This window comes from Brachyistius frenatus, unplaced genomic scaffold (assembly GCF_029030835.1).
Source record: "Brachyistius frenatus isolate BFR_SWC_R1_liver_20210118 unplaced genomic scaffold, ASM2903083v1 Contig_228, whole genome shotgun sequence".
NCBI classification, from domain to species: domain Eukaryota; kingdom Metazoa; phylum Chordata; class Actinopteri; family Embiotocidae; genus Brachyistius; species Brachyistius frenatus.
Genome location: NW_027210827.1, coordinates 368,838 through 381,599, shown reverse-complemented (window position 1 = coordinate 381,599; position 12,762 = coordinate 368,838). Strand labels below are relative to the sequence as shown.

Here is a 12,762-nt window from a genome sequence, read left to right as displayed (position 1 = left end):
AAACAGAAGAAAACTTGAACATTCTGGCCTGCTCAGAAAAATATAAACTACCATGTTAATAAATAATAAAAAAAAAAAAAAAAAAACCCAACTAGCAGAGTTTTTGTTAATCATCTGAAGTGGTTCCCTTTTGCCTGATGAACTTTTCCCAGAAGTCACATTACTGTCAGACAAGAAGAGGAAGTGCGCAGATTGACTTAGTGACAGTAGCTTGTTTCACATCCTGTGTGGACTCGTGTTCACCACAAGTACTAAACAGAGTGAGTCGTCACAACAGGCGACAGAAAACCCTCCACATGGGAAAGTTGTCCTCAGTTTTGAATTCAGCAAATATGCAAAATCCCGACTGCAAACGAGTCAGAACGACTTTGGCTGGATATAAATGATATTTAACAGCAGCTCTTTGTCCTTCACAGTGTCTGCAGACATGGAAACGGCAGCGCCATCCGGGCTAATATGCCGAGTTTGTATGTCAGAGCGGCACTTTTCGAAAAGGTGAAAACGGTGACACCCAAGATCAAACAAATCCCGACAGTGATGCCGAGGCGGGCTGCAATTCATCTCTTTACTATTCCTCTAATTGATCCTCTAGTTTGATTAAATGTCTGACAATACTGGGAAAGCCAATTGTCTTTATTTTCCTTTCAACAGCCTAAAATCCAGATACATTTCCTTTTACAACGATATAAAACAGAGAACTGCAGTAAATCTACACGTTGGAGGAGCCGTATCCAGGAAAACGTTTGGCATCTTGTGCTTGTTAAATCGCTTCAAGCCGAAGTCGTCCTGCGGCCGAATACGTTTCCGGCCGACCCGCCTTATCATCTCCACGCCAGCACGCGGACAAGATGAACACGCGTCCGTTAACCCCCCTCCCTCCCCACACCTCCTCCCAACCTCCCATATGTCGGCCGGTGAGTTGTACCTGGCTCCAGACAGCCGGTGGCAGCGGTCCAGCCCATCACGGGAGGTATGGCGCCCACCACCGCTCCCACCCACGTGTTGCTGATGCTGAGTCTCTTGAGCGGCGTGTAGCAGCACGTGTACAGGAAGATGTTGAGGGCGCCCAGGAAGCCCGTCAGGGGGTTCACCGCCAGCGTGAGGAGGGCCACTCCGGGGACGCCGCAGGCGAGAGCGAAGGACACTGCGTGGAGGGGACTGACGTGAGGAAGGGGAAGGGTGAAGAAGAAAGACGGGAAAAGTTACATTACACGGATCCAGGCTGAAACAAAGGAGAGAGAAAGAAAGAAAGAAAAAAAAAAAAAAAGCAGCTCGTCACTACTACGGGAACTGTGGGATGATGAAGGTTTTGCGGGGCTCGTGCAGACACCAGATAAGACGGTGATTGCTCCACGTGTTCGGCGCGAGGCCTCCGCCTCCAAACGGGAGGAAACTCATCTGATAAGAGTTTGTCGGGGGATAAAAGTAGCCCCGCAAGATGAAGAGCATGTGCACACGCCAGAGATCAAAACTAGCTAAAAAGAAAAACCACCGCAGCCCAGGCTTTTTTAGCCGGATGAAGACTTCTTCCTCCTCCTCCTCCTCCTCCTCCTCCTCGTCTTTAACTGAAAGCAGTGATGGCAAGGTCTGGTTCAAATTCGCCAGTAAATGCTCCATAAATTAAAGAGAGGGTAGATTAACATCTTGACCAAACGCAGGCCCTTTTTTTTTTTTTTTTCAAAAAGCAAACAGGGCTTTTATTTTGGTGGTGTGGCCGCGCAGGGAGATCGCTGCATTAATGTGATTAGTGGTGTTGTGTCTGTTTTATGTGGGCTGGGATGGGGCCGTGCTGGCTGGCTGTGGGCTGTTGACAGTCTGGCTGTGGGCTGGCTCGGAGGAGGGTCGGGTCGGGAGAGGGGGTAGGGGTGGGGGGGGGGTGTCCTACATCACATGGCCTGAGGTGGGTTCGCTGTCGCCCGCTCACAGTCGAAAGGCAGCCGCCATCAGAGCGTCAGGTGGGGTAATGTCAACACAGAAAGACCAAGATGTGGTCAACTGGTTCGACCACAAGCAAGGCCGGGGATTCAAATAGGAAACACAAGGGATCTAACCGCCAGCCCGAAGGAACAGGATTCTACTTAAAAACCAATTTACCTGTGAAATATTCAAGTGATCAAAGAGGGCAAATAAAGTGTGGAAAACAAAAAATCTACTCAGAAACACAAGTGGCTTCACAGACTGCAGATCATTGAAACCTACTGAGACTAAACAGCATCCACATGAACACAAACAGGTTTATTTTGCCTTGACAGGTTTATTTTGTCTTGACAGCCAGAAAGGAGCTTATTTAATGACGAGTGAATCCTGAGGCACAACTACCCCCCCCCAGAGAAACTGACTAATCCCCCGACACGAATTCTCACACAAAAACAGACATCCATCAGAAATGGTTTGTTTTGCTAATTTGCGCTGCGATTTGCACAGCGAAAAAAAAGCAAAGAAACTCGTGAAAAATATCAAATTTGATTAGAACTAATGAATTACGAGCCGCGGAAGACGGAGTTTCACTTCTTCTGATTTCAGCAGCAGTTTGTTACAACGAAACATGATTAAACTACCTTAAAGTTTGATCTTGACCTCAGACAGAGTAGTTTGACAAATTCGGTAAAACCAAACTGTTGACGAAGAACATGACATGTTGTTGACAGTTACTGGAAAACCAGCGAGTGGACCTGAAGCGGATTTATTTTGATGAACGATTAAAGATGGTCTCGGTGAGAGCGAAGACTTGATCAGAAGGCAAAAGGATCACGGCGACACCAGATTTGTTGTGATGCTGAAATCATAACCGTCTTCGGCTCGACAACCGGAAGGTGTGCCGCCGTGCCGACGGGAGACTCGAACTGATCCGCTGCGCTCCTCCGACCCACCGAGCTGAAGGTAGTTCAAACCTCAAACTCAAGAGAACCGCAACAAAAGAAGGGCCACGTTTAACTGAAGAAGAAACAAAAGGAAACGGAAAAGGCGGGGCAGATCGTGCACGAGGGCGCAAAACTACTTCCAACTCTGACATCATCGTCGGGCATTAAAGACGGACCGAGCTGAGGGACACGAGCTGGCTGAAGATAACATGGCCAGTGTGTAAAACGTGGCCTCGTGATGGCTTGTTTGACAGGACGGCTCAGCTTCCCATCTGCTCTCCGTCTCCACGAGCGGACTGTATGTGTGAGGGAGACGACGAGAGACACGGAGCGAGAGATAAAGAGCCTTTCATCGTGTCTCCGAGACGGACGGACGGACGAACGAACGCCGCCTCTCGTCACGGGCGGGCTGAAAGCCAGAGAGACGAGAAAGTGTTTAGAATATGTCCAACAACCACCTCGGCAGCACGAGGGTCCGCTTGTAAACAGCACGTCAACGGAGAATTCCTCAAACAGGGATGAGATGGTTGTGGGTCGTTGCGGCACTAAAAGGTTGTTCGGTCGTGAAAACGACGATGGAGCTGGCACACATCGGCAGGCGAGGCGGGTATTCAGCCTCCGTTTTGCCAGAAGCGGATTTGCACTCAGAGTGGACGGCGTTTCATCCTCTTATGTAAACAGGTTGTTTTTCTTTAGTTCCTCCTGGATAAAAAATGTGAGGGAGCTTTTCCTGTCCCGAGTGAAACGGCAAAGGAGGCCCCTTCCTGAGTCTAACAATGGGTCAGAGGACATTCGTGTTATTTGTTTTAGTTCGTGCATCAGTGAATATCTGCGCGTCTGCCCTGCGGCTTAAAGGTTGACAAAAGGGCAGGTAGCCGAGACGAGGGTCTCGAGAGCTCGAGGTGGGGTTTGAAGGAGCGCGGCGATGCGTCCACGCGGAGGTTATCTGACATCTGAACAGCAGAGTGAGGGCGGTCAGATAAACTACACCCGAAGCCTCGTCCACCCCACCCAACACGTTCCAGTTACACCCGACAGGTGTAAAGCAGAGGGTCGTCACTGCTGGCGTGCATTTCTCTTACTGGCAGCGACGGTCTCTGTCTGCCGCTATCCTACACACACACACACACACACACGCACGCACGCACACACACACACACACACACACACACACACACACACACACACACGCACACGCACAAATCTACTGGCCCGCTTCAGCAGCAACGACTCAATAACTAAAGCTGGAACCGAAAGGTGTAAATCAATACGGCATGTGTGCTCCGTGCTACTGTTTTATTCAAGGTGTCGTCTTCATTATAATATCGCCTGCAAATACACACAGGCTTTGACATCACGAGCCCGTTAGGTCGTGTTTCAACCCCCCCCCCCCCCCCCCCCCCGAGGAAAAAAAAAAAAATACCCTCCGAAGCACCAGGTAAGGATCAGGTCAGTGAGCAGGAGAACAGAAGCACACTTTGTCATTCACCCAGGATGGACGGTATAAAAGGGAGCTCGGGTGTTCCGCGGAGCAGTCACACAGTGTTGTTGTGCTGCCTCGGCGATAAACCCGACTCATGCTGAGCCGTTGCATTTCTCCCCTCCCGTACACTCTCCGCTCATTCTTCACTGTCTTTCTTCAAAAAAATTTTTTTTTTAAAAAAAAGAGTAAAAAAAAATGCAGATGAGGCCGCTCTGCCAAATCGTTCATACGGAGCGTCGTGAGAAGAATGCTGCTGAATGAGAAAGAAGGCAAAAACAGTACCTGATCTGTCCTCTGACGAGGGGTCGGTTCTTCGTACGGTTCATGTTGGAGTCGAAGGGCACCTCGAAGTACTGCGGAGACAGAGCGACAAAAAAAATAAAAAAGACACGTCACAAAATGACAACACGTTGTTATAGATGCAAACACACTCGCACATAAAACGCAAGAAGGAAACATACTGTGACACTGTACCTGCGGGCAGAAGTGAATATTCATCAGTTCTTACAGCTAAATCAGATGCAGTTTCAGGTTGTTGTTGTTTTTTTTTTAATGGGCTCTTCTTGCACACCTCCTTACACAACAGCAGCTACAGGTGTGGCTTAGAAAACTGAAATCAGCTTTCTGTATTGTGGAGGTGCAGAGGTTGGGCTGAGACACAAACACATGTTTGTGTTGCAAATATTCTGCAAACAAAGGAAGATGCGAATAGAAAGAAACAACCATCGTGATATATATTTTGTACTTCTTCTCTGCCTGTATTTAATGCTTGCCCTGTTCTAAGTCAGCTCAGGGGGGGGGGGTGTTCTGGGATACAACTATGTGAAAAACTACTTATACTCCTGTTTTATGATCTGCTCTGGAAGAGTATGCTTCAAAGTGCTCCCTCGAGATTGGCAGTGTGACTAAAATGCAAACATATGGGGTGCTTAAACGCAGGAACTGGCTAATCTATGTGCGAGTGTGTGTGTGTATTTGTATGCCTGATAGAAGCCTTTGACTAATGAAGAAAACAGATAAAGCACTTACACTACAGAATATCAAGATCTATCCATCTCTAATAAACAGATAATCCACTTTTCTCTTCGCAAACACAAAAAGTTCCCATATTTAGTGCACTTATGACATCAGAGCACCGCCATATTAATACAATAACCCTGCTGGAATGCACTGCGTTTGATATCATGTAGGTTTTTAGTTTTTAAAAACATTAGGGAGGGAGCTGCACTATTAATGTCTGATGCAGAAAGTAGCTCATAACACTCGACTGTAAACCGGAGTCCCAAAAAGCTCAGACGTGCATTTTCATTATTTTTCCTTTTCACATCAGTTTGAATCAGGTTTGGAGTTTGGGAGGAGAAACACAAAACCTCTGAGCTCAAAAAAAAAAAAAAAACTACTACAAAATGTCAGCTATGAACTTTCATCTTTAAGTTGGGTTATCTTCTAATTACGTTGGGAGTTTCCTCGAGCTCATTTTGTGAGCTTCTTTGGGATTTCTGGCTACAAGTGGATCACGGTGTCATGACACAGCTACCGATTTGAATATTTGTGTCAAAGTTGATTAAACACGAGAAGAAAAAGAGCCTTTCATGGCAATACAATACACAGAAAAGTGTGAAAATATCTCATTATTTGGTTGTAGTTAGCGCTGAAACTGCAGCGGCACTAAAACCCTCCAGGCGCACACACAGACATTAAAATTAACGGCGGGATAAGCACTCTTCATACGCGCCGCAGAAAACCTCCATCTACTCTTTTCCACCTCTGGCTCAGTCAAGAGCACCAGTGCGCCGGGTCTGGGTCTGGACTGGGCCAGGCTAATGCGCAGCTGTGTATGCGGCTGTCGGACCCCGAGGTCCGGGCCGAGGTGTTAATTCTATTTCCTGGGTCAGGAAATGCGTCAGGAGGTCAGGGGCCGCATGAGAGAGAGAGAGAGAGAGAGAGAGAGAGAGAGAGAGAGAGAGAGAGAGAGAGAGAGAGAGAGAGAGAGAGAGAGAGAGAGAGAGAGAAATGCGCTTTGTGTCCAGGACGGAGTAGAGCGGCGCTTGAACCAGGCCTCCGGCCGGCCCGCTGCCAAGCTCGCTGCAACACTGCTCACATTAAAAAAAAAAAAAAAAAGGGATCCACTTCAGTTTCCAATAACATCGTCCCGCGTGTTTAAAACAAAGAAAGAGGCCGACATTGTGCACGGCGGGCCCATAAACGCACCTGTACGGTAAATAAAAGGAAGCAAAGAGGAACCTTCCAGCGTGAGAAAGCACCCCACAGTGTTTCCCGTCATCGTTTGGATGAACCTGCCGCGTGCGCGTCGTTTTTAACGTGAGCGCGGCGCCCCTCGGCCGACCTCGCCGCGCCGCGCCGCTCCACGGTTCGGTCCGGTCCCGCTCGTCCTCCCTCCCTCTCCTCCACCTTTCAAGTCGGAGCGCCTCATCTGGTTCGCATCAGTGGCCTCCGCAGCCCGTGTCATTATTTCCGCCCAGCGCAGCCATGTGTTACAGCGATGGCTTTATAATAATTGGGCCATTCGTGTTTGGCGTGCGCGCACGTGCGCCGCTACAGGTAGGTCTAGAGGCTCTTAACAGTTTAGAGTTAAGAGGTCTTCACCTGCTTTTGGTTGCGATAATGTGAGTGGGTATTTAACCGGTGGCTGTTGGAGCGTTCAGCAACAATTGCAACTCCGGCAGGGCACTCCTGACCAGACGGGTGTGCCTCTGCAATGCCAATATTTAACTTAAAAAAAATAAAACGGAATACTGGTGAATAAAATATTGTTAAAAGAACCCCTGCCGACATGTCGGTAGATATATAAAAATACTCTACTTCATAATAACTGTTATCTAAAATGGATTTCCTATAAAAAAAAATATATATATATTAAAAAAAAATAAAAATAAATAAAAAAAGCCTCTGTAAAAGGAAGAGTTATTTTAGAGCTTGCTGTTGCAGGAATGTTTGGAAAGGACTTTGACAGCCTCCCTTCATCTCCAGCAGGAACAATATGCTAATACTGCAATTCAGCTTGAATCAGGACATGTGTGCACAGTGCCTCTGGATTGAATGCAAACAGACCTTTTGTTTATTTATTTGTTTGTTTTGAGCCTGATGCGCCTCTGCTCGCATCATTCACCGACACACTATGACATTTGTAATTGAAATCGGTGGCCGCTGTTTGTTTAAAAGGCTGTGCGGCTGACTCGTCGTTCGCTCACCGACATGCTGAGCAGTGGAGCACAATGGGCCGTTTTAAAAAGGTGGCGTACCGAGAGTAAAAAAAAACAAACAAACAAATAAAAGGTTCGGAGGTGGATCAATTTAAAAAAAAAAATTAAAAATTTAAAAAAAAATTAAAAAAAAAAAAATAAAAAAAATACAGTTCCCCTCAAAAACTGCCCGAATGAATAATATGGACACCTTTATGGATCAACGGAGAGAGATGGGTGGGTGCACTGAACCGGAAGCTATGGAGAGACTGCTGCTTTCAATTATGAACGAACACACGCGCACACACACACACACCTAACCCATAACTGGAGCGACAATTATGTGCCAGATGATGAGGACGGAAAACAGGCGAGACCAAAGTGAGAAGCAAAAAGGAGAGGGGGTGTTCGGCTGCCAGATCCTCCGAGCTATCAAAGACAGAACGTGTTCCGCCGCCAACCACCGGGGCTAAATTGATAACAGCCTGCGGGGAGGCACTTCCTATTCTTGTGTCGAAGCCGAGGGAAGACAATTTAGCTTTGTATTGTGACATAATTTATGGCGACACCAACCCACAAAGTGTATCAGACGGATGGCTGTAACTTAAACTCTCGGGCAGAAGAATTTAAGGGGCAAAGTTTTGATAAAATGTGTAAAAAAAAACAAAAAACAACGCCAAAAACAATTTGTTTTTAACTTAGTAAGTTGGCTTGTATGGCCACTTAATCAAGAAGGATATTATACGTCGATGGCGCATCGCCCCGCGAGAGAAGGTCTGTCTTACCGAGCCGACAATCACGTCTGTGATCGGCCGGCGACGCAACAACGGGAGGCGCCACGAGGAGCGCCACGGCAACTACACGCTGTGCGTTTACCGTGTTTACTCAAGAGGCGAGAGGGAACAGATGCAGCGAAGCAGCGAAGCAGCTGTGCGGCTTTTTGGCTCGCGGGAACATCAGCTGGCCCAAACAGCGTTCTCTCGCTCGCTCCTCCGAGGGCAGCCCAGGTGCTCGGCCTAAACCCAACAATCACAAGCCGTCACTTGTCAGAGTGTCACCTGTTTGCACACTGGAGCTGAATGGCAGGCTCAAACATCCGCAGGGGCGGGCAGAGCCGCGGTGCACGCGAGCCAAGTCTACTTAAAAAAAAAAAAAAAGGCACGAGAGCTCTCAGAGAGCGCCCTCCGCCCCCCCCCCCCCCCACATCCCCCTCCCGACCCCCTTTCAACACCAACTGTGAACTGTCTCTGATCAGCCACTTGACAAACAAGCAGCCAAAGATTTACATAGATTAAGCTTTCCTCAGAAGTCAATTCAACGGTTCTGGCGCGCATTCGCAACGTTTTGAAGTCAAATGAAAGAAGAGGAACGGAACACAACTGACGAGGCGAGCAGCCTGACTCGTCACAACACAAAAGCGATGGCATGGCAGATGAAGGTTATTTCAAGGTGTTTCTGTGGTACAACGGGGACCGCTGTGCTGCCTGTCACATAAATGCTATTGATGTCTCCTGAGTAAAATGAATAGTCTCGGAGCTATGTGAGCAATGCTGGGATTTTACACCGCTCCCCTGAAGAACCTGTTAAACACTTCCAAAGTGCTTATTAAACTGTTAGAATCAACCTGGGAGCATTGTCTGTGGGTGGTGGTTATATAACTGGTATAAATGCTACACCAACAGAGATGGTGCCTAATATAGGGCATAAAATATTCTAGTAAAATATTAGTAATAATATAAATGGTGACATTAATCAAGGAAACCTTGTAAATTTCAAATCATTCATATTAATGAAATGACTACCGAGTCGAATATAACACTAATGAATCAAAATGTTCAAAAACTACAGCCGTTACATGATTTATCATCATTGATGACGTGGTATGATGCTGCGTTGTTATTGGTTGAGAGAAAGTAGAACCGCCTGTTTTGATGTCCCAAATAAAAGTGCGACAAAGTCGAGATTGCATCGAGATCGCGGTTTTATTGCGATAAGTTGTGGAGCCCTAATCACGGCTATAACTTATTGCATGTTAACCTGTGCATCTAATAACTCCTTCACCCAATTCAAAGTGAAAATGTAAGTATAGTATATTATAAAAGAGTTTTCCATCCATAGGTTGAACACGGTTTTGTTGTAAACAGTCAAAATCACTTCAAGGCGTTCGTAGTGCGACTACAAATTGGATTTTAGCACCGAAGTGGTTTCGACAAACGTGCCGAGGGGCATCTCCATCACTTCGTTTCTGCCACGGGGGAAAATGGTCATATTTAGATCACTCTATCTGCAGTGGAGGTGAAAGATAAAAAAAAAAGAAGTTGCGTCCGCGTCTGGACAGCTGGCAGGCAGACGAGTCTGGGGCTCCTCGCCCTCCGTGATCTTTTGATGTGATGAAAAGATGTCGGATCAGCTCGTCTGACTCGGAACGAAAAGCTCAAACCGCTCGCGCTGTTTAATTCACGATGAGAAATCGAATGCAAAAGCAAAATCAAAACGCCGGTGTCGTGAAGATATTTTGTCCCGCCGGCCTTCAAACGGTTAAACCCCCCCCCCTCTCCCCACCCCGTACTTCCTGGTCTGGTGCGCTCTGCCGCTGCAACACACACAGACAAGCCCCACAAGTCTCCCTTCATTCTTCCCGGGCATCACGTTGGAGACTGCAGTACTCCGTCTGGCCAAAGAGTGGATCACGTCTCCCTCTTAGCTGCGGGCTGAACCCACGCCTCCTCCAGCTCTCTTTATAGTGCTCTGTGTCGAGCTGTTGGCAGCAGTTCAGCTGGCACAGCCTCCCTCTTGATTAATGGGCTGAGTGTGGGACAGTGAAGTGCTAAACTGTCCTCATGTTAATCAGCCAATTAATGCCGAGCAGAGCCGCATTACCTCTGGCCTGCCGATAATCTGTCCCTTTTGCCTGTGCAGATGATATGGGCAGAGGGTCTGGGGGATCTCGCTGCAGGGCACAGGCATGCGAGACTCGAGGAACGGGGCACGGAGAGGGGGAAGCAGTGTTGGAACGAGACGAGGACGGAGCTTGAAACAAAAAGAGAAAACGCTAAAAGTAGAGGATTATTCATACACGGTGTAGTTGATCAAAGGGGGCTTTGACAGCTGCTGCTTTGCCTCCATAAATAACTTGAAGAAAAGTTTTGGGTTCAGAACTCCACATAAATGAGTGTTATCCATTTCTGTTCTGCTCAGAGACTTGTCTTAAGCTGCTAAACTGGGGCTCTAGGGAACGGGGGGGTGGTCGACACACGTACCGATGGGTTTAGAAGTGATGCCGTGGTTCATTCACACGGTGCATTCCTTGTGTGTCATATAATATCGCTATTTTCATCATTTACATTGCATTGGGGACCAGCCCACAGTGCCTCCTAGTGTGAGGGAGGACTCAGATTACGAGCCAGACTCTTGTTGGGGGAGCAGTTAGGACGACTGCAAATCTGGAGGATTACGAGACCTTCTCTCAGAAAGAGATATATTTCATCACCGAGACACCGTTTGGTAAACAGGCTATTGGTGCACAACCCCGTGACTGTCACAGAAAACCAAACCGGTTGCTCTCCTGAGCGAACACACCTTATTCTGTCTTGGACAGTGATGCTCTGCCCATCTTGAAAAACAAACGTCACTGAAAACACCTTACTCAGCTTATTGCCGTGGGCAGTTTATTTTAGTTTTTTTTTTTTTTTTTTTTTTTTAGTAGCTCCCCGTTGCTGATTTCAATGAGTTTGACACGTAATTTGATGTGCTCTCTCTCAGCTAAAGTTCACTGTAAAATCGCAGCTGTCCAAACACAGCTAGTCACAAAAACACATGTAACATAAGTGCGGATGTTGACGTTGCAAAATAAACTCGCAAAAGTTATTGCTTCTCCCTGCTCCCTGCACATTACTGTGCTGCTGATAGTGTTGTGGTCATGTTTTAAGGTGAAATAGTTCAAGTTTCATAAAATGAATATAAAATGGTTCGGTACCACTGCAAACAAGAACAAGACATTGAGCCATGCCGGCGAACACGTTCATTTTCTCTCCACTGTAAACACATCAACTGTGCAAACAAGGCGAATTCCTTTTGGAAAGCTGGCCAGCCATATCTCTAGTCTCAGCCTGATAAGTTAACGTTCTTACTAATGAGGGCATTTCACTGCGGTTCCCGATTACCATGAACTGTGCACACACTTAACTGCATTCTACTGAGTCTCACACACTGTGGGAAAACATATCAGTGGAGGCTGAATACATAGAACTCCGTGAGAGTGTGTGTGTGTGTGTGTGTGTGTGTGTGTGTGTGTGTGTGTGTGTGTGTGTGTGTGTGTGTGTGTGTGTGTGTGTGTGTGTGTGTGTGGCCACTTGTTTAAAAAGAAATAAACAGTCCTTTCCGCCATCAGCAGACATTTGCAAATAACTGTGAGGGTGTGACTGACATGACGTGAAGTTTGAAAGCCTCTCAACAGTTTGGGTTGCAGTTGAAAAGGAGGCATGTGCACGACCGTGTGTATGTTTGAGAGAATGTGAGCGTTTCCATTTTTTCGTCCGCAGCTGCGTCTGACCACAACGAGACTGGAACGGGAGCGTGCGTGCGTGCGTGCGTGTGTGTGTGTGCGTGTTGTGTGTGTGTGTTGTTGCGTGTCGGCTTCAACGGCGTTCTTGACATGGCTCGTCGCGGAGACGTGGAAGAAATGCAGCCTTGGAAACAAGACGTGATAAGGAACGCACGCACATGAAGGCCCTTCGCTGTTCTCGCAAACGTGACAGCAGCCATCAGCACCTCTGGTAGATTTGTATTTGCGGCGGCGACCCGCGGTAAAAATCCTCCCCTTCATCTCGACGGGCTCATTCAACAAGCCTTTCAAACGGGGATGATGAGGACCCGAGACGAAGACAACACGTGGTGAGGTCTGGTTCTCCGCGCGCAGCCTCTACTCACCCGTAGCATTACCTTTTACGGACATAAAAAAGTCTACTCTAGATGAAGGTCAACTACCTTTTAATGAGGCCAACAATGTGATGCGCGCACGCACGCACGACAAAACAAAATCCTGCAATAACTTATATCGTCAGAAATACGAGAAGATGACCGCATTCGTGGTTGTCTGCGCTTGTACGGGTTGTCACGGCAACCAAAATTCACAATTTGCGCTCGTTTTGAAATCACGGTTTTGGTATCCAAACAACAGGTACGTGACCAAAAGGTTTCCTGCGCTACGGTTTTT

The 12,762-nt window shown here is 47.4% G+C and overlaps 1 protein-coding gene across 1 annotated transcript in view; it reads right to left on the bottom strand.

The window, feature by feature from the left end:
- The window catches only part of cox10 (cytochrome c oxidase assembly factor heme A:farnesyltransferase COX10), a 31,400-nt gene that overhangs the window by 2,272 nt on the left and 16,366 nt on the right, over window positions 1-12,762 (bottom strand). Inside the window, exons 5-6 of the mRNA XM_069719962.1 lie at window positions 4,627-4,697; window positions 926-1,158 (exon numbers count right to left, since the gene is read on the bottom strand). Of these exons, the coding sequence (XP_069576063.1) occupies window positions 926-1,158; window positions 4,627-4,697 (304 nt within the window). The remainder of the gene's footprint in view (window positions 1-925; window positions 1,159-4,626; window positions 4,698-12,762) is intronic.